This window comes from Trichechus manatus, unplaced genomic scaffold (genome assembly GCF_000243295.1).
Source record: "Trichechus manatus latirostris isolate Lorelei unplaced genomic scaffold, TriManLat1.0 scaffold00022, whole genome shotgun sequence".
NCBI lineage: Eukaryota > Metazoa > Chordata > Mammalia > Sirenia > Trichechidae > Trichechus > Trichechus manatus.
In genome coordinates, this window is record NW_004443958.1 from 1,244,504 (window position 1) to 1,268,061 (window position 23,558).

The 23,558-nt window shown below is 33.5% G+C and overlaps 1 protein-coding gene across 2 annotated transcripts in view; it reads right to left on the minus strand.

Annotated features, from left to right (window-relative positions):
• The window catches only part of CSMD3 (CUB and Sushi multiple domains 3), a 1,379,111-nt gene that overhangs the window by 1,043,642 nt on the left and 311,911 nt on the right, over nt 1-23,558 (minus strand). For both annotated transcript variants that reach the window (XM_004372959.1, XM_004372958.1), the window contains exon 4: nt 14,200-14,394. In XM_004372959.1, coding sequence (XP_004373016.1) covers nt 14,200-14,394 — 195 coding nt within the window. The remainder of the gene's footprint in view (nt 1-14,199; nt 14,395-23,558) is intronic.

A 23,558-nucleotide genomic window follows, 5' to 3' on the forward strand; every position in this document is an offset into this window, starting at 1 on the left:
AAAAAAAAAAAAAAAAAAAGATAATAATAAAAAACTGAATAGCTTTCGCTTGTGATTACTGGGTATTGCTAACGAACGAAGTTATAAAACCATCCTCATTGAATAATATCTTCCAACATGCCACATAACCTCCTTTTGTCTCTGATCATTACTTAGAAATTCTCTCCTTTGTCCATAAAAAGTTACCTAAAATATGATCCAGGAACCATATGCCCTATTTACAGGATAGATGTTAAATCAAATCAGACCATGTACTGAAGATGCTAAAATTTATGAGATGGAAAGATAATCCCAGAATTAATCCAAAATGATCTTTCTGCTACAAAGATAGATACCAACAGCCACTCCCACTTTTCCTTGCTAACAGAAATTTTAGTCTATCCTCAGAGCATTCATAAATGTCCAAGAGAATGTATCTTGATTAGTGAAGGATGGTGATCTCACTCCACATTGAAAATGACTTGTATGGTCTTGGGTCTGGGACACAATTCTGGCCAAAGAGATGTGGAAAAACAGTAAGGCAGCTCTCTGGGGTTTGGAGGATTTTAGAAAGTTCTTTGTTTTTAAAAAGGGGAACAAGACTAAGCCGTTCCCTTGTTTGCCTCTGGATAGTGTCTGTCAAATCCAGGAACACTGGAAAATATATTTGAACCACGAGGAAAATAGCCTAGAAGAAGAAATCAATAAGCAAAGAATCATAATGAGGAAAGATTGAAGGAAGTGGGGTCCTTTGAGCTGCTGAATTAAGTGAATCTAGAATAACTCGACCACCGAATTTTACGTTTTGCAAGATAATAAGTCTTTATTGTTTAATCCAATTTTAAGTAGGTTTTCTATAATTTGTAGACAAAAGTATCCGAGGTGATAAAGCCACTGAAAGATCTCATACTTCTGAGAAGCAGAATATGGTTTTTTCAAAAAGTTTTCACTATTAATAATCATGAAAATCAGGCAGTGGTTTAATTTAATAACATCCTATGTTGAGTGTCTATCATATGCTAAGTATTGGAGATACAAAATCAAATATGACACAGTCCTTGCTTTCAGTGAGTCCAGAGTATCGTGCCAAGGAAAAATTACCATCATTGGAAAGTTGCAAAGTGTCTAGAATCTTACAAAGATGTTACATAAAATAGTTCTGGTTTAGTAGGTCTTAATCACGATTGTAAGGATGGTGCAGTCTGGTCAGTGTTTTGTTCTGTTGTATATAGGGTCGCTATGAATCTGAACCGACTGGACGGCTCCTAACAACAACAATCACAATTTCAGTGTGGCCTTTCACAGGATTTTCACCTCTAATTGCCTAATTTTGGTAACTATAAAATGAGAAAAATCATATTACCTAATTAGTAAGCCTTTATAAAGTTGAAATGAGGTCATTCTTATACAAATGCGTAGAACTATGCTTAGAAAATAATTTAAAAAACCAAACCCACTACAGCTGAGTTGATTCCAACTCAGAATGTCCCTACAGGATAGAATAGAACTGCCCCATAGGATTTCCAAGGCTGTAAATCTTTATGGAAGCAGACTGCCTCTTCTTTCTCCTGCAGAGTGACTGGTGGTCTGAACCACCCACCTTTTGGTTGGCAGACGAGTGCTTTAAACATTGCACCGCCAGGGCTTGTTCAGAACATAATTAGGACTTGATAAATATTAGCTATGGCATTATTATTGTTGAGATGGAAAATAGAAACTTCCCTCAATTTTTCTCCAATTTCGTTTTGTGCAAAATGGAGGATGCAAACCTCCGAATGATTGCTGATGGTCTCTCCCTACAATGGATCTTTTACTTGACCAGCAGTTGCCATATTGTCTGAAGAATATGCTTGACATCTCAAAAAACTTCTGATTTGCTGACACCAATTTATGGAGCTTCTGCTTAGGCCACAGAGCATCTTCTTAGGCCAGAAAAGCTTCCTTCTTAAAACTTTCTTCCTCCTAGTAGTCAAGTAGAAATCTACCCTACTTAATCTACCCTACTATTGCCTAGTTAAGGAGGCAATAAAATATAAACATAGAAGTTATTCTTCAAGTCTCCATCCAGATTAATCTCCCTCCCACCAAGACAAAACTCTCCACTGCCTCTGATCTTCTATGACATTTTAATTGTACTTTTCTTGGGAGTGGTGTGGAAGAGGCTCTCTTGCATAGTTATCTATAAGCTGCTTAAAATCAGCAACATTTTGTACCTCTTCTCCATCATTGTCAAGCAATACTATTTGTTAAGCGAATATAAATATAAATAGAAGAATGTTACCTTCTCTTTAATATAAAAATCTAGCATTAAAATCTTGAAATTTTAACATTTTAGCCATCATATTTTATGTGCTTTGAATAATACTTAGGGCTAGAGCAATAAAATGTCTGATGTTTCTTCTCAGGTACAATACTTTGCAATGGGACAATTTTTTAAATATGCAATTGCATTGACAATGACCTCATCTACTTTGTGTAAAAGAGTGTTTTTTTTTTTTAAGATACAAAGATTCAGCAGAAACAGCCATTTTACAAAGAGCTATGATATGATAAATATATAACGATTTCAGAAAAGCTAGACATTAATATGTAATTTATATTGCATTTATGAATAATAAGTAGTTATAGATTATTGAGGGAACTCTGGTGGCATAGTGGTTAAGCACTCCGCTGCTAACCGAAAGATCTGCAGTTGGAGAAAGATGTAGAAGTCTGCTTCTGTAAAGATTATAGCCTTGGAAACCCTATGGGGCAGTTCTGCTCTGTCCTATAGTGCCACTATGAGTTGAAATTGACTCGATGGCAACAATTTTTTGTGTTTTTTTTTTTAATAGATTATTGGGAAATCTAAGATGTTATTTGTTATATTCATACTGAATTTTCTGTATAAAATGAGGAAATATAATAAATTAACTTATTTTGGAAAATTTATTAAACATCCACTGAATGATAAAATGTAAAAGAAAATAAAGGTCTTATTAATGTAGAGATGTTATGCTTTTGGTTCTGTTGTCAGATGATTAATTTTCAGGCCAGATACCCGATTTACAAGCTAACAAAATGATCCAAATTTTGTAAATATGTAAAAATTGGGTCAGAACTAAGTCTAGACCGTTCAGTTTCTATATCATTTGAGAGTTTGCCAGTGACATTAGACCATGTTTCTATTATATACTTACTATATAAATACAGAAACCCTGGTGGTGTAGTGGTTAAGAGCTACGGCTGCTAACCAAAAGCCAGCAGTTTGAATCCACCAGGCACTCCTTGGAAATTCTATGAGGCAGTTCTACTCTGTCCTATAAGGTCTCTATGAGTCAGAATCGACTCAACGGTGATAGGGGTTTTTTTTTTTTTTAAATGAATACAGTCCTCTTATATGGTTTTCAGTATTGTATCCTCATTTGTATATTAGTAAGAAAATGTGATGAAGCCCTGTGAAACTGATTCCCTGAGTTCAGTATGTACAGATATTGTAGAGGATTTAGTGCACTGAATTATACTGGATCTTTCTTTGACACATTATATAGGGCATTTCTCATTCTGATCAGTAAATGTGGTTTTCAGTCACAACTTGTTTGCTCTTACTTTGTAAGACTATAAACTAATGATGTGTTTCAGATTTGTATAGGTTGCCTGATAGATTAGAACCAAATTCAGTGTTGTTTCTAAGAAGTATTTAAGAATCTAGGACATGACTTTTGTATATTAACCTTGTTCTTCGTTCCATCTTAATCTTCTGTTATTTTTCAACATATTTCTTATTTTGCATTTATTTTATTTTGCTCTGTATATCATAAATTTATGGAGATATATATATATAGATATATATAGATAGATAGATATAGATATAGATATAGATATATATATATTCCATTGCAACTCATAGTGACCCTATAGGACAGGGTAGAACTACACCATACGGTTTCCAAGGAGCGGCTGGTGGATTTGAACCGCCGACCTTTTGGTTAGCACTTGATCTCTTAACCACTGTGCCACCAGGGCTCTGTGTATATATATACATATATATATATATATATGTAGCCTTAAAATTTTAACTTAAATTGAATGCTATGTTAACCTTTATAATAAATATAAAGAGCAATAAATGAAGAGTATTGGTCAAAACATTAGAAATTACTGACAAAAAAAAACCCAATAATTAAAATTATAGACAAAATACTTTTTTCAAGAATCTTTCAAGATTTAAGGTATTTACTGTCAATTTTACATATATAATAATTATACAGAAAATTAAATTTGTATTCTTTTTGAGTTAGGTCTACAGTTGGGCAAAGCCTTTGTAGAGTGACCATAGAAAAGTTTGAAATTTCAAGCACACTGAGTACAAGTCCAAAAAACAGAATTTCAGAAGTCATCCAAATTTCAGGATTTAACTCTTGTTCTCCATTATTAACTGTATGAAAGACAGTTCAACAATAAAGGGCTCAACTAAATATAATCTATATAATACCCTAATTTAGTGGGTGACCAATTGAATTGCACTAAAGACAATGAGTTCAACATCAAAAAAGTATAACTGTCATTCTAGAATGACCCCCATAAAAATTATTATCCCTGTTCTTTCTTGGCACAAAAAAAGGAGGGGGGCTACTTTTCAGGTTGAGTTAGTCCACTGAAATATGTATTACATGACATAACTCAATGTCTTTGTTGGGCTACCATTCTCCTTCCTTGATTCATTTATCCTAAATTATTCCACTGTATCTTTAGAGAGGTGAGTTTACAGAAAGCAGAATACCAGATGGTCATTGCTGTGGTTCACTGAATTTGTATCCTAGCAGGAAGTTAGATGATTGCTTTTCAGGGTTCTTATCCTGCATTAAACAGTCTATTTCACCACAGGGGATGGTGAAGCTGTCAATATATTTCAGACTAAGCATGCTCCATTCTTCCTCTTCTTTTTTTTTTTTTTTAAGTCATAGGCCTATATAATTATTTGAGTGCCTTGTGAGCACTAAAATGATATAATTTATCTTTCTTTACAGTTGTTGTGAAATGTAGATTAGTATGAGAAATGAATATTGCTTAATGTTTATAAAATTGTTTTTATTTTGGGAACATTATGGAACTACTTGTTATAGCTTCTTCAAAAATGCAAACTTTCCCCATACAATCTGGATCTGGCATTTAGAACAAATGCTTTTATATTCTTATTTTTCAAAAAAAAAAGAAACAAGCAAAACAAACAGAAAGAAAAACAAGCCTCCACAGGAATATATGGCTCAAAGTTAAATGATTTAGGCATAAACAAGTAAGACATGGTGTTTCAAACAAATTATTTTTGTCTTTGATTTCCAAAATACACATCATCAGCATTTTTTTAGGAATTGCACAGAAAGAGAAAGAAGTGGAAATCACTCTACTAAGGGAAAAATAATCTGTAAATTAACAATGTATCTATTACCATGACATATAATAAATAATACAAACTTTACAAAGCTGAGTCTACTGTCAAACAAAATGAATTAGTTTAAAATAAGAATAGAAAAAGAACCAAAATTTAGACAATAAACAAAAAAATGTTTGAGTTATTATACACATGGTGGGAAAGGAATAAAAGTAAATTGCTTCTTGAAAGGAGAAAAATGCAAGTATAGAGTAAAAATGGGAAAACAGTACCTGAGTTGAAAGTTAAAGAGACGGCAGATTTTAGTTGCAGCAGCTGAGTAAGAATAGAAGGCATGGATTTTCTTCTCTGAATGTAACTAATACCCAAAGGCCAGCAACTATTGGTTACACAAGACTGTCACTATATCTTTCTGCATGAAATTAAAGGATGCACATTTGGGCATTAACTAGGTCACCAAACACAGAGGTCACATATCCAATAGATCAACAGATTAAGTTCTATGAGGCCCAGGGCTACATTTCATCCATCATTATACTCAGCAATGTGGCCCATGGATACTGTGAGCTTTCAATAAATAATCTATTTAGTTACTCAGTATACTTCAAATTTGAGAAGAGCTGAAACAGATAACTCAGAAATGCTATGGTATCCTTGGGAAACACATATTTTCACTATATATATATGTATATATTTGTTGTAATTGTAGCTGTTGTTTTTGGTTGCCAATTTCAACTCATGGTGGCCCCATGTGTGCAGAGTAGAACTGCTCCACAGGGTTTTCAACTGATTTCAATTTAGTTTACTACACTAACGTGGGAAAGCTCTCAACCACTACAGCTCTGAGAACGATGAATTCTACTATCTGTACGGTTTTAGAGCCTATATATATCTCCTTGGTGGTATTATCAGTTTTCAAATATCCAGTGTCTCAGTGCTACCTCATATTCAAATATATACCATCGTATAGGGTATATTTCTCTTCTGTTTTGATGACAATGATAAAAAATAATATAGTAATTATAACTTTGTGAATAATATGGATTATGTATTTTAAGATGTATTTTACCTACATTATCTAACATAATCTTCACCATAAAATGATAAATAAAGTAGGACTGTCCCCATTATACAACTGAGAAAACTGAGGCCCTCCAAATTTAAATACCAAGATCTGAGGTTCTACATCTTCTCAGTGGAAGAGATATAAAGCAAACAAGGCATTTGTTAGTCCAGAGTCTACTCTTCCCAGAGTTATTCTCTCTCTTATTAAAAAAACAAAAAAATTACATATACGTATTCTCCATTATATCAGATCTCCTGGTGCATATTTAACTTTTCATAGATATTTTTAAATATGCTAAATGTGTATATAGTGCAATAAGTAATTGCTATTACTTCTACACTGTTTTTTAAAAATATACTTTACTTATATGTATTCAGATTCAATTAGCATATTTTGAATACCTCCTATGTGTCACGCATTATATAAATATTTTCAAAAATATCATCTCATTTAATTTAGTCTCTTTAATCTTCCAATCTTCTTAGATAAGTGAAGTTATTCAGTTTTTGACATAAGAAACAACACACGCATACTTGAAGGAGAGGTAAATCCACTCACAGATCTTGTGTTCTTAAAGATAAACCTTGTGCCCTTTGCTCATCATGAGGGACACTATTAAGTCAATTTAATCAGGACATTTACATCATTTTATCACACAAATGTACTGTTCAAAACAAGACTAGGGTACATGAGAGAGCAATTGAGTGTTGACCTGATTGTTGATGGAACAGCCAGTGTTTTCAAGGAAGTAATGAAAAAGCAGCTACTGACCTGTGATACTTGTAAATTTTTCCTTGTGGCTGGACATCCCTGGAATTTTGCTCGAAGGCCTTGAGGAGTTAGTATAACCCCATTACCAAATGATTCATGTTTAACTTGCTTGTTTACTAAAAAACATGCACAAAATGTTTGCCTCATTAGGATCAAATATAGCTGTTCACATAAGAGACTAGATCCCTCTATGCGAAGTGATAGGACTAATGAAAGCCAGTTGTTGCGCCCAATTGCTGAGGTAATAATGGCAAGTGTGGTGGAGGAACTCAAATTTCTTCCACGTCTGTGCCCAAATATTTCTTGAGACAATACTTAAAACTTTTCATTACTAAATTTTTATTTTTAAAAAAATATTTTTGATGGCATGCATTTTCAGTATTGGAATGAATGCTACTAATTGATTGTGTTTAAATTTTTGGTTGGTAACATGGATTTTCAGAAATATGATCTGGTAATACAATTCACCAATGAGGCTAGTGGCACTTTGGTGCCACAATCTGTGGTATGACAGTATACCTATGGTAAAAAATGAAGAAACCAAACCCATTGCCATCAAGTCGATTCTGACTCATAGCAACCCTATAGAACAGAGAGAACCACCCCATAGGGCTTCCAAGGAGCGACTGGTGGATTTGAACCACTGACGTTTTGTTAGCAGCTGAGCTCTTAACCACTATGCCACCAGGGCTTCTATACCTACGGTAACTAGATACATGATTTATTGCCAGTGCCTTTCCATTAGGTTACATGAGGGACCTCTGGTTTTCCAAATATGACACAGAAAAACCAAATCAAACCCATCAGGGCTCCCTAACTATCACAAAGGAAAGCCATAATTACGCTTGCAAGCCTTAACTCACAGAAATAAAGGGAAAAAAAGGCAAAACTTTATAAAACTAACACATCGAGGAAGCATCACCTAACAGAACGTCTACCTACAGAACAATGAGACTCCAACTCCAGTTTGCTGAGCTTCACTCATTTCAAAAGAGACCCACCTTGCGGCAAATGCATTAGAACTGGAATAGTGTACTACCAATGAGGTCCAGAGGCATAAAAAAGGCTGGTATACTGTTATACCAATGGTAACGGAAGTGTTGACATCTTTGAAAATCAAATAAATCAAACCATTAAAGCAATTCCTAAAAACAATTCTTAATGCAAAACATCCTGATATCTGATAGTGCATTTGAGGTTTTGTTTCTTTGTTTCTTTCACTGGCATAGAGCAGTTTACTACTAACATTATTCTCTCTATGATTCAGGGAATTACAATAAAATATTCTCATCCTTAGTACAGAATCTGAAGAAAAATGACAAGGTGTGAATAGAAAAACCTTGGCTCTGTTCTGATCTCGTACCAAAAATCTCACGATAGAATTATTTTCAATTATCTAATTTGCAGTTTATTATTCTGTTTAAGCACTATATAGAGTAAATACAGCATGGCAGTGCATTATTTATGTGTTGTCTTTTTTTAATTCAATAAAATATTTGCCAGGTTTCTTCTTTTTAAAATTATTTTTTACTTAGGTTTTATCAGTAATTATTTCTATTCTTAATTTATTTCATATTCCTGAATACTATATTTCAGTATTTATGCATGAATACTTGTATACATAGAAGAAATAGTATTTTCTGTTTTTTAATGCCTTTCCAGACTACTGAGTATGGGGCCATATACATAAAATAAGTATCCTCCATTAGCCCTTTCATCAGCCTCCACAACGTGTACTTTACAAACATTACTTCTTTTTAACACCCCTTACTAGATTTTTTTAAAAAATTTATTTTATTTCTAACCCCTGATTAGAAGTCACTTCTTTGGAAGGCTTTTGGTATAATTTGCATATAGAAAACATCTGGGTAAATCTTCCCTCCTATTTCCCCTTCCCCAACTAGTATCTTTAAGTGCCCAGTCCAATTCCATATTTTGGTATTAGATGTTTATCCAGAATTCTTGATCAAGGTTTTAAACAGGAGAATAAAATTATATTCTGACAAGACAAGCTGCTGCTCATTTTTCATCAGCCATTTTATCTTCCATGTAGTAGTGGAAGGCAGTCTTATTCCCAAGAATAAAACTTAGACGACCCTTTCCACTCCTCATTGCTACTTTAGCTAATTGCAGTTTATCTTGCTTTATCAAAGGAAAGATTTCCCTCATTACGCCTTTTGTTCATCTGTACTGTCAAATATTTGGTGTAAATCACATAGCACCAGTTGACTATATGATGTGTACCTTACCACGAAACGATTTTGCCTGTCAGATCAAAATAAACTCCACCAGCATTTTATAGAATCACAACCCTTCATTGATTAGTGTTTCACCTAAACCCTCAAATGGAATAAAAAGACCTTTACTTTTTGCTGTAAATACAATCAAACATCGAGCCAAAAGAACATCTTTTTAAAATTTTCTTTAGTTAATCCAAAATTCATACAACATACAGAATTAAATTTCAATGGTTGATTTTTTTGGAAGTAGATCACCAGGCCTTCCTTCTAAGGCGCCTCTGGGTGGACTCAAACTGTCAAATTTTTGGTTAGCAGCTGGTCATGTTAACCCAGGGATTCCATATTCCTAATATAACCTTAAATTTTCTATGACTAACTCCTTAAATGTTAATATGATAATTCTTCCATCAAATTGATTTTTAAAAATGTAGACCCACATTTAGGTGCCTTTATAACACAAGAATTTGTATGTGCCTTTCACATACATTTCAGTTTTCCCTTGGATGTGTATATTGAATATGGAATATCCTTGCAAATTTAGAATGTTTTGTGTAGGGATGGTATATCCATTTCATCTTGTCTGCCAATTACTCTTAATTAGTAATGAGTATCGTGAGCACTAGAAAACCTGGTGGCATAGTGGTTAAGAGCTACGGCTGCTAACCAAAAGGTAGGCAGTTGGAATCCACCAGGTGCTGCTTGGAAACCCTATGGAGCAGTTCCACTCTGTCCTATAGGGTCGCTATGAGTCAAAATTGACTTGAAGGCAATGGTTGTTTTTTGTTTGTTTGTTTGTTTTAATTGTGTTGGGAAGGAGTCTAAGACCGCCTCAAGTGTCAGTGGGAATACATGTCATGGCAACGTCTGTCAAAGGAAGCAGGTACAGAAAAGTCTGTGTGCCAGGTATTTTCATTCGAGCCTGAGAGCAGAAGAATTACATTTCACTTTTTATAGGATATTGCTTAGCTCAGCATCAGGCAGTAAGTCTCCTTTTACAAATGCTAGCAGATGGTGTTGATAAAATTCATCCTGTCTGTGAACAAACACAAAAACCCTTGCACTGTACCCTCTCGGTTGATGTAACATTCATTTTTTTTCTTAATTAAACTATCATTGTTAGGAAGCATCAAAAGAACTCTCTCAAGGCAAGAGTTTCATCAAGGAGAGACTCTATATAAACTCCAGGAAAAGCAGTAGGCAGATCATTACAGAGTTATCAACCCCCTGCAAAGTTATAAATTAAAGAATCAGTATGCTATCAAGTGGCAAACAGCAGAGGAGAGAAGGCATGAATTGAGTAGTTTCCTATCTTTTCTTTCAAACTTAAGGACAATCACACAAATTGCAAATACACTATTCACCTATTATTTAATAGAGATTTGGTTAGTGGGAGATAAATTTCTTCTTAGAAAATTAGATCATATGCTCTATGAACTATAAGTTCATAGATTCTACCTTTAAGCCAGTGAATATTAGTAACACATGAGAACCATTTTTGAGGCTGGAAAGGAAAATTTGTACTTTCTACATGAATTACTGCTTCATTCCGAATGTTCTTATTCTATATAGGTTGTATTTTTAGCAGGTCCTCTGTGAAATTGCCTCTTAAAGTGTTGTTCTCCTCTGAATTTCCTTCCACTCAGCTGGGAGGAATTAGTATCTTCCTTATAAAGGTGTCTAGCATCCTGTACATATTCTTCTAATAAAGCACTTATCAGTTATCATTGTAATTATTTGATTACATTATGATCTGTCCCACTAGACCATAGGTTCTTAAAAGCAGGAATTATTTCTTAGTAATCATTTGATTTTTGGCATACTACATAATGCTTTGCACAAGATAGGCCCTTAATAGATACATATGAATGAATAAGTTTGTTCATTAGGACTACTGCTGAACAAGAGAATAGGTGAACTTGTCAGACTGAAGTTGAGTAGGCAGCATTTCCAAAAGCAGTGAGTATCACATTTTTGGTATATTAAAATCCACAGAGGTTAGAATGGAAGTCAAAGAAAATAAACCTAAGGGACTTGGGGATAAGGAGTGGGGAAGTAGGGGATAATCTCTGACAGAACAAACAAACAAATAAGCAAACAACAACAAAAAGTAGAAGTGTTGATTTTTGAGTTATACTTGGATATAAGAAAAATCTGTATTATTCATTTCGAACTGGTCCCTATTGACTATATGCCCTTCCTTTAAGGATGAGACGGAACCAAGTGCTAAGGAAAAGTGGGAAGATAGAGCTATCATAAATAACTTAGTACACACCTGGCTCTTTATATGTTATCACATTGTTGTTAGTTGTCGTCAAGTCGATTCTGACTCATGGCGACCCCATGTGTTACAGAGTTAAATCTGCTCCATAGTTTTCCTGGCTGTATATTAACAGAAGCAGATTTCCAGTCTTTTTCTTCTGGAGCACTGCTGGGTGACTTCAAACTGCCCACCTTTAGGTTAGCAGTTGAGCAGTTTGCACCTCTTAGGGTCCTTATTATCACATTAAACTCTCAACGATACCATGGTTTTTATACTTTGTCTATCTATTCATCCTGTTATAGTAAAAGAAATAGTTTCCAAAGTAATTTACCATTTGTTTCAAGTACCTAGTCAGTAAATGACAAAACCAGGATTTAGACTCAGGTCTTTCTGACTCCAAAGGTTCTGATCTGAACTGAGACAGAGAAGAAGGGGCCCCACAGAACAGATTAATTTTCAGACAGTGCTGGTAATATTCCATTTAAACCTCTTCCAAATGCTTCTTAACTACTTAGTGTAAAGTATCTGAATATGTCCTTTTGGCTTTAAAGAGTTTTGTGTTTTAAAAAAATTTGACATATGTCTTTTGACAGATTCATGTATAAAACTTCTTTTCCTCTCATCATAATCATTTTTTTTAAAGAGAAATGAAATCTCAAAGTGGGGAAGTGTCAAAGTGATTACAAGCTCAGGCTCCAGAACCAGACAGGATTTGGTTCAAAAGTGGCATCCCTCCTTCCACTTCCCCCTCCAATTACTGTTGTGAAACAATTCTTCATGGGAGTCTCATGTTTCTGCACGTTTTCTGGTCAGAAGTTCTGACTGCCCTTTGTTCCAAACTATCTTTTCAAAGATGTTTGCATACCAAATAGCCTTGTAGGATAGCAAAAGTGTCTTCCACCAAAGCAGAAGGAAAGTTTGCTCACAACTTTGCAGACAGAGATGGTGTCTCCACTTAAAGTGCATCCCTACTGCCCATTATAAAAAACTAAAGTTACCTAAGCTCAGGGTTCCTCTCCTGTAATATAAGCTAATACATAGGCAGCTACTATCTCACACTGTTTATGCCATAATATGAGAATTGGGAAATTAGTGCAAAGTCTGATACTCTGGCTCCTAACATTCCTGGGAGTAATAAACCGTCTTTCCTTTCTGACCCAGGAGTCTTGTATCTTCTACCACCATCCCAAGAAATGGTGGCAGAAAAACTTGTTACCTCGCAAGTAGAGTAAAATATCAGACTCTTCATAGCTCTTGGCATTTACTGGCTGTGTAACCTTGGACAATTATTTTTAAAACTACAACCATCAGTTTCCTAGTCTATTGCTGTGAACTTTAAATATGATGATGCTTATTAAAGTGATTAACACATTGTAAGTGCTCAAATAAGTGGTGACTAATAACAGTCATAGCAGTACTGTCAGCAGCAGCAGCAACAATGGTAGTAGTAGTAGCAGCAGCAGTACCAGTAGTGGAAGAAACAGTTGTAAAAGGAACTAAACTGAAAGACTTGAAAGAATATCAGTGTCAATATATGGCACATATTTTACTCAGTCACTGGTATGCACTATCTTACTTAATCCTCAGAAAAAAGGGAAGAGAATTATTTTTTCTCTCATTGGTTAAATGGGAGAATGAGACTCAGAGAGTTGATATGATTTGCCCAAGGCAAGTGTCTAAGCTGGGATAAGAAGTTACTTGTGTCTAACTTCCAGGGGTTTCTACTGTATGAATTTGCAGCCACATGTTTGAGAGGAAGTAATTTATATCAGTAGTTGGACATTCCTATATCTCATTCATAGAGGAACTACAGAAGCACTTGCCAAATATGATACAACTGATTTTTGTTTGTTAGGAAACAAAACTCAGAGAGAAAATGATAACGGCTCCAAAAATTTTGTGGGCAAACTTGTATTGAACATGTTCTATCTGCCAGGCTCTATATGTTGAACCTTTGCCTGCACTAGTATGTTACTGTATTTTCTCCATAACACAAATAATTGTTATCAGTATCTATAATAAACTCCACAGTATTCTTAATTTCACAAATTCCCATGATAAATCCCCTACCAGAAATATTTAAAAGATTCATAGATCCAGTCAATATTTCTCAATAATATAACAACCTTGAAAGCCTGATTAAATTTCTAAACGTCATAAACTCCATATGTTTTCCTAATATAAATATGCAGATACATATGCATATACAATGGATGCACAAATATGTGTATAAACATAGAGATGAATTTTATGGTTTCATTTCACAAGTTATGCTTCTTTGTCTTAGTAAGTATTGTCTATATTTTTTATGTAGTATTTGATATTACATATCGATACACCTATATATCAATATGTATATTCTTTTTTTAAGCTTAAGATTCTATTGAAGGAGCAAGCATTAAACATGTTTCATAAATAAACTGGCTGAATACAATACTTACCTTTAAATTATTCTCATGTGTCAAACAAATATTCAATGAGCATAAAAATCAACAGTTTTTTTTTTTTTTACCTCTACAGATGGGAACAGGAAAATCCCATGAGGCTGTATTAATTGAATTGGCTATGCAGGTGAGTTGAGGGTGGCCATCAAGGATATATCCAGTTACACAGCTGTAGCGAATCTTGTCTCCAACGTCGAACCTTGTACCATATAATACACCCTTGGGTGGAACTCCTGGGTTTCCACAAGAGCTACTCTGCAATTCTATAGAAGAGGGGGAAAAGGAAAGTCATTTTAATATATATTTTAATATTTTATACTTATAAATTTATATTTAGATATGGATGTTCCCTTTTTTTTGGAGAAAAGTCACAAAAAGGAAATGTCTTCTATTTTAACACGTAACAAAAAAGTACAGTAAGAGAATGAAATTTTATTAAATATATACCATATGTTGTATGTTGTTGTTTTTGCTAGAAAATTTTAGATATTTTATATTATTTAATCCTCATAAAAACTTTTAATCATTATTCATATTTTACAGATATAATTGTAGTATACCTATACACCAAGGTACACATCATTTAAGTGACTTACTCAAAGTTACATTCTAATAACATAGTAATAAGCAAATTTAGTTTCATCAATACCTTCCCTATTAGGTTGTAAGAGTTCTGGTGGCATAGTGGTTAAGGGCTTGGCTGCTAACCAAAAGGCTGGCAGTTCGAATCTACCAGCTGCTCCTTGGAAACCCTATGGGGCAGTTCTACTCTGTCCTACAGGGTCGCTATGAGTTGGAATCAACTGGACGGCAACTTTTTTGTTTGTTTGCTTGTTTTATTAGTTAGTTGCTTTGACTTAACGCCAAAACATGAGCATTTATCTAGAACAAATACACACTTTGGGTTGAAACTATTTTTTTCATTTAAATGAGAAAAAGTACAGTACAGTGGAAATGAACATCTTGCTGAAGTCACAGAGGTCTGGATTATATTCCCAGCTCTATTACATGTTTAACCATGGATGCATAATAAGAATTATAATAAGTACGTAGACTTGTGGTAAAGTTTAATATTCAAAACATATATAAATGCTGAAATATCAGTATATTTTAGTTACTGTATTCTTATCTTATTGATGCTTGAAAGTAAAGCATACAAATGTTTAAGAGATTTTTAATAATAATATTAATTTCACAGAAACATCCAATTTCACTTTAAATGAACAAATGTTAAGAAAAATAATTGAAAAAAATATATTGAAATAGCATAACTTACAGAACTTAGTGAAGCTAAGATTGAATTGGAGCCCTGGTGGCGCAGTGATTAAGAGATATGACTGCTTAACCTAAAAGGTTGGTAGTTTGAATTCACTAGCCACCTGACTTGACGGCAACAGGTATGGTATTGGGTGAGGTTGAATTATTTTCCCTTATGTTGTTTTCTAATTTTTTTTGTATGTTTATATTTCTTTTATACTCTATACAGTAATGAATACAAATATAAAATAATAGATTAATGGGTTAAAAATAAATTTTAATTGTACTAAAGTCTATAGTTTCCTTGGAGCCCTGGTGGTGTCATGGTTAAGAGCTCAGCTGCTAACCAAAAAGTTAGCCGTTCAAATCCACCAGCCGCTCCTTGGAAATTCTGTGGGGTAGTTCTAAGCTGTTCTATAGCATCACTATGAGTTGGAACCTACTCAACGGCACCTAACAACAACAACAATAGTTTCCTTAATAAAACCCATTGCCATCCAGTGGATTCCAACTCATAGTGACTCTATAGGACAGAGTAGTACTGCCCCATAGGGTTTCCTTAGCTGAAATCTTTAGGGAAGCAGACTGCCATGTCTTTTGCTGGTGGATTTGAACCACTGACCTTTTGGTTATCAGCCCAGCACTTAACTATTGTGCCACCAGACCTTCTTATTTCAGTTAATAGTATTACTCAAATAGTTAATAGTACTATACAAATGTTAACTTCCTGGTTTTGAAAACTGCACTGTGGTTACATAAATACTTAACACTAAGGGGAGCTAGATAAGAGTATACAGGGACTCTACTATTTTTACATCTTATCTGTTAAGTCTAAAATTATTGCAAAACAAAAAATTTTAAAAAAGGTACTCCAATGTAAAAAAAATATATTTCCTTCTTGTCTTGTTATACATTCCCTGTTTGCATAGTTAGTAAGTTCCATGTGATATTTTATAATAAACCAAATAATTATAATCCACTGTAATATTGAGTAATCCTGAAAACGTCCATGACGATATTAAGTAAAAATATCAGTAAAAGTAAAAATTACTCATCATCTGTAGATGCTCCTTTACAAAAACAATGGACAGTTATGGATAAAAATTGTAAACAGGGTGAAATTTATTCTTTTTTAGGCTTACAGAAATTGAGGGTGTTTTTGAAATTACATTAATTTTGCTCTATAAAATTTCAATATTAGCAAAAAGAAAAAATATGGAATTTAAAATGTCAGGTCATTTTAACAAGTGAAGACTGTTAAGGGCAGGACATTCATAGAATTTATGATATAGAGATAAAATATTGACTTGTAGTTTGTAACATTTAATTATTTTAGATTTCTCAAACCAGGAAAAGTGAAGATCTTAACTAACGTTTATTACATATAAACGTTTTCTATAAATAACAGACAACTTCCTTAAGCTTTCTCCGCATTTAGTAGTATATCATAAACTAATAGTTGCAAAATATTTAAGGTGTCAGTAACCAAGGGTAATTATCTCTAATATTCCACTTCATTATTTGTCCAAGGCATATGGCATAAGCGTATTTCCAGTAAAATTTAGAACACAGTGTCTATGAATTTTTAGCATTTCTTCAAAAAATGCTTTTGAATCCTGTGAGCAGCCATCTAAGATATTCCACTGGTCTCATCCCTTCGGGAGCAAGGGAGAGTGAAGAGAATAGGATACAAGGAAAAGAGTAGTCCAAAGGACTAATGGACCACAGCTACCAAGGCCTCCACCAGACTGAGTCCAGTACAGCTAGATGGTGCCCAGCTACCAGGATCACAACAGAGGGTTCTGGGACAGAGCTGGAGAAGGATGTAGAACAAAACTGTAACTCAAGAAAAAAAGACCAGATTTACTGGCCTAAAGGAGACTGGAGACCCCGAGAGAATGGCCCCCAGACAACCTTTTAGCTCAGTGGTGAAGTCATTTCCGAGGTTCACCGTTCAGCCGGGAAGTGGACAGCCCCATAAAACCAAATGGGACTTATGAGGCACAGCAGTCCAGGGACAAGGGCCAGAAGGCAGAAGGGGACAGGAAAGCCAGTGATAGGGAACCCAAGGTTGAGTGAGGATAGTGTTGATGTGCTGTGGGGTTGTTAACCATTGTCATAGGGCAACATGTGTACTAACTGTTAAATGAGAAACTATTTTGTTCTGTAAGCCTTCATCTAAAGTGAGAATAGCAGCACAATTGGAAGAGCGTAGTCGATGTCACTGAACTGTGCATGTAGAAATTTTTGAAATGGTGTGTCTTTGGCTATGTATATTTTCACCAAAAAAAAAAGGTCGAGAAGGAAGAGGGTTGACATATTGTGGGGGTTGTTAACCAATGTCATAAAACAATATGTGTACTACTGTTTCATGAGAAACTATTTGTTCTGTAAGCCTTCACCTGAAGTACAAAAAAAAAAAAAAAATGCTTTTGAAATGAACAGTTCTTCATTTTGAAATACTTAATTTTTAGAAAATTCATTTGATGAATAGATGAGGGTTTTGCTTCAATAAACTGTGAGTTTAATAAGTTTTGATAAAATGAATTAGAATTCAATCACCTTAACATAGTAGTAACAAAGCAGATACTTTTAATGAAACAACCACTTGTAGCTTTGTAATCAATTCACTCCTCTTTTCTAACTCCCTAAAAAATAATTAAGGTCAGGACTTCAATTACCATAAAGTTTTATATCTAGGAGGAAAGTAGTTTCCAAATTATTTCATAGGAAGTAGTTAGAGAGAAAAAGAAACAAAGAAAAAATCTCTAAATAATTGTTATACTCAGATTTAACTTTGATTTAACTGAACAAAGAAACGTTACCCAGATGAAGTACCTAAAGCAAAAATAGAAAATATATAAAGTGAGGCAGTAAATGAATAATAACACTGGAAGGAATTTTAATAGGTTACCTAATCTACTCTCTGCCTTATGGCTGAACTATTTCTAAAACATCATACAGATAAGAATTTAGGCTGCTTTAAAATGAAACTCAAGGAAGATAACTCAAAACATATCTGGTTCTCACATTTAGGAAATTCCTGCTGCTACTTGCCCTTGTTTATCACCTTCATAAGTAAGAACATCTAACCATCATCCTATGTAGATTTATTAATCCATGAAGACAGTTATTAACATGTCTTACATTCACACTTAACAGGTCTTGATTGTATAGTCATTGCTCCTGGATTCTATTTTTTCCCTCTCCCAACACTTTAATTTGAGACTTCTTTCTAAGCTGTCTATTTCCATTTTAAGAGGCAGAGTCGAAAAGGATGTATTATTAACTAGCAGAATTATATCCCTCACCATCAAAAGAATAATGTCCTCAATTGAATATTCACTTTTTAACGCAGATATAAAAAAATAAAGAGGGCGCATATTTCAACTTTTGAATTAAATTAACTTTTTTTTAATAAATAGAGGAGTTTTAGAAATTGCTAGGTTAGATTAATTTTTAGACATTGTTTTTACTATCAAGGGAGTTTAAATTTTAGGGGAACATGAGAAGACAGTAAATATTATATTCAGTAAAATTTCAGTGAATACTATCTTCATTAAAACAGTATATAAACTAATTAGCAATATACACGGTATTTGCAATAAAAGATTTTGGTTAGTCATTATATAATAATATTTTTAAGGAAAACACAGATTTAAGCAACTGAATGAATTTTTACAGAATTTATTAAATATACACCCAAGGTAGCCAAATTGCGCTTGTCGCTTCAATGTGTTTTTGAAGCATATATTTATGTATAAAAGCAAAGTTGCTGAATAGCCTACAATTACCTTCTTCCACTAGCAAATGACACTAATATATTGATTAAAAGTATAGGTGATTAAAATAGTACAGTTATAGAATCTGACATATTCTCACTTGCTAAAATTCCATAATGCAAAGATAAAATGGGGTTGGGACTAGAGTGTCGGGGGAGTACTTTACTTTGTTTTTTTTTTACAATAGTGTTGGTTGAGCACTGATCGTGTTTTTGTTTGTTTGTTTTTTAATGTTAAAAACTAAACAAATAGCATAAACTCCATATGTACTTCCACCCTATTTGAAGTTTATTCTTGGAATCAATGCCATGAGATCACGTTTGTAGATAAAACAGAAATAATTAGAGTGGGCAGTTTAGTAAATTGAGATCACTGATAAATGAGCCTGAAGACATTGCATTCAAAACATAACTCTGAAAATGTCAGAGACCCTTTATGTTAAGTTTACTGCTCCCTCCTCAACAAATAATTGAGTCAAATTAAAATTAATTTGCTTTCTGCTTGAAAGATGTGTATTTTATTTATCCTCTCTTCTCATAGATGTTGTGATTATTAGCAAATAATGTGAAGGCTTTTTGACAACGTAAACCGTTCTAAAGTGTAAAGAATTGTTAATACTTACAGCAATAAAATTCCTTGGACAAGATCCAAGGTAAATTAAAAAAATCCAATTGTGTTGCAGAGGGTAGAGTTTAATGATACTCTCCTATATTAGTCAAAAGAGAATATTGAGATAAATTACTTGGTAAGTGATATAAACTCATTTATTCATCCAAAGCTCTTAACGGTTACAGTTAACATTGCTCTGTTATGTGCACCACTTAAAGCAATACCACTTCCCTCACTTTCTAAGAGTTCAAAATTTAATAAAGTTAATACCTTCATTGTTGACTGTCATCTCTGTGCCATACTCTGTTATAGGCACTTTGAAATGAATTTTCCCAATTACATCTCACAAAACACCCAATAACATGTACTGTTTTCCCATTGCATGAAAAGAGACACTGGGACTCAGGTAGATTAAATAACTTTCCTAAAGTCACCCAACTAATAAATGATAGACTTGGAATTCCACCCTAGGACTCTCTAATTTAAAAACCTTGGATCCTTTAACAATTGCATGTTGCTACCCAGGACAAGCAATAAAGAATGTGGATATTCATTCCACAAGTAATTAAGCATATATCGTGAACAATAGTCTTGGGATATAGTCTTGCAAAAGACAGACATGGCCCTGTCCTCATGGTATTTATGCCCTGATTCTGACCAAAGCCAATATATAAATAAATGATTATAGAATGTTAATTATAATGTGACAAACTGAATAAGGAGAACATATAGGCTGTAAGGAAAGCACATAATGAAGGAAACTTAATAAGTCTTTGTTAAGAGTTAAGTGTGGAAAGGATTTCTCAGTAGAATAAACTTTAAATTGAGATCTAAAGTACAATCAGGATTAAGTTAGATTAAAAAAATGGGGGAGGGGCTAGCAACTATATTCAAAACTGAAAAATACAACACTTGAAGTACTACAATAGTTATTAGATTTGGCAATAAAGTCAGGTTTTATTAACGTGATAGAGTAGAAACTGGATTGGGAAAAAAAAAAACCTGTCAAAAACTTTGGTGGAAAGTGGTGGCCAAAGATAGGTTCATGGAGTATATGTACATCCTTTGCATAGGCTTATAAGTATGAAGAGAAACAATTTCAACCATTAAATGTTTGGAGGCTTCTATAAGCTGTTAACAAGTGAGTAATTGATAGTAAATAATTAAATTCCATTCTAAAAATATCTGTCGGTGGAGATTTTCATAAGCATACATAATATGTACTAGTCAACTAATTTAATTCTAAGATTACTCGTTAATACTAAGACAATCTTTAATATGAATAATTGTGTTAAAGAGGATTATAAAAATTAATTTTCAAAAAGGAGAGTAGCCAAAATAAAATAAGGTATGTATAGACTATTTGGATGTAAGAATACCAACTTCATAGGACTACCAATATAATTACATAAAACAATATATGTAAGTCATTTATATGCTGAACAAGTACTCAAAATATGCAGCTATTATTATTATTAGCTCAATAAATTGTAGCCTTATTATCGGTATAATAAATTTGAATTTGAGATATCTAAATTAGGTGTGATTAAGTTTTGGTCTACTAGAGCCTGTGTCATGTGTATCAAACCTTCTTTAAGTGCTAATTAGCTATGTTAAATCATTCCTGATGTCCTAAAAATTAAACAGAAAATAATAATCTAGTCAAAGCTAAAATGCAATTACTCTTCTCTAAGTCATAAATGAAATTCCAAATCTACTGCTGACATTGGTAGAAGATTTTTATAATCAAGTTCATGAAGATTTCCTGTATTTGTCATTAATCTATTCATGCTTTTAATTTATTGATTGATACCAAATATCAAACACCATACTAGGCACATTGTATATATAAAGATAGCTTTGAAGTCTTGCAGCCTAACAAAATCGAGACAAGTTCCAAAAGAAAGGAGAGCAGGAGAAGAGAGAAACAATTAAATGCAATGTATTTTCTGAAAGACAGTGTACATATAGGAGAACAGACAGAGTTTTCAACCTTGGAGAAATTCAATAAAAATCTACCAAACAGTTTACAAAAAGCAGAATAACTTGTACTAATAAACCTATTAAAGCTACCTTGTTTCTCTGAAAATTATTCTCCAATTTGTTGGGAGCACATGGATAGTTGTGAAAGGCAAGATGTTTGGCAAATTATCTGAAAAATAATATGACCTTGAAAATTAAAATGAAAAATCACATGAAAGGATAATGGATACCATGACTACAGAACTGTATAATTATTCAGTCAAACAGATGAAGCATGATCCTGCTGAGATCAATTAACAGTGCTTTAAAACATCGTAAAATGATATCTACTAAGAGAAGTAAAATCAAGCTGTTTGTACTTCTCACAGAAAATTAATCTCAGTGTTTTACTTCCCAGGTGATTAAAAATAATTTAGGAAAGCATAACATTAAGTTGAACCAAAATGTTTTGCACCTAGTCCGCTCATCCTGAGATTTCAAAGCAGTCTACAAACTAATACATTTATTCAGCTTTTTTAGTGGCACAGAATGTTCCTATATTACAGATGCTGAACCATTTCATTCACAGAGGTCATAAGTGGTATAGTTTGAGAATTCCCTTGGGACTTTGGTTTGATCATTTTGAGACTAACTGGAATCACTTACTGCATCCATCACGTCCCCATGGACTTGTCTTTCAGTACATATTGCTGAATGACATTTATTTCTTTGTACATTTGCTTCCTCCCTAGACTGAGCATCTCAAGAACAGGAACTCTAATTTATCTTTGTGTATCAATGCACAATATGTCGCATGGTGTTGACAAGCCAAAAAGGATTGCTAGTAAATTCTGTTACCTTATTTTGTAGAAAAATATAAAAGATGACCATCACATAGAGTTTTGTAGAAGTCAATATTTAAACACAAAATAATAGACTGGAACCTGAGGAATAGACCAGACCTGTAGCCATATCATGAATTAAACCTGTGTCATAATAAACACTGAACCACACTGGCAGCATGTGATCTTGAAGGGGTCAAATCTTTGAGAGTCAAACTGAGACTAGCAGTCAAATATAATGTAGAAAGGTCCCTTTTACAATATACAACAAGGATTAGCAGTTATTAGATATATAATTTTGATCTGTAAGAAGTAATTAGTGTTCTTCCAATTTCAGATATCCGTGGCTTTTTTTTTTTTTTTTTTACAAAATGAAATAAATTTATGAAAAACAATACTGTATTTTTATTTTGGTAAGCTACCAAATGTATGAAGATAGCTGGTAGAAAGGTCATGAAAGAAACAATTTTAAAAATTGCGATCCTTGAACCTAACCATCTTCTGCATAGCTGTCAGAATATTATCAATGCAAAAGAAATAAAAATACAGAAAGGAGGCATATTAGCAGCTATCCTCACTTTAAAGTTTCTAAAAATGGAATCCTGTTGTCTCTGGCATGGAGTAGCATTTGACAGCTTGATTCATAAGAATAGAAAAATATGAATAGATTCGCCTCTCCCTATGACAGAATTGGAAAAAGTATCTGTATGAACAGTTTTAGATAAACATTATTTAATTCTTTAAAAGAATGTGTTAAGCTGATGGTGGATAATTTACTAGATTATTTATTCATCCAGTATGATGAGTGTAAGATGATAAGGTATTTCAGTAATTAATCAATCATCAAGCAATTACTGAGGCCTTAGACATAAATGGCAAAGGGTATGAAAAATAGAACACTGTTTCTATCCTCTAGAAACTTACAACTCAGTTTGAAAGATAAGACATACATAGTATGACCTTCTGACAATTAAA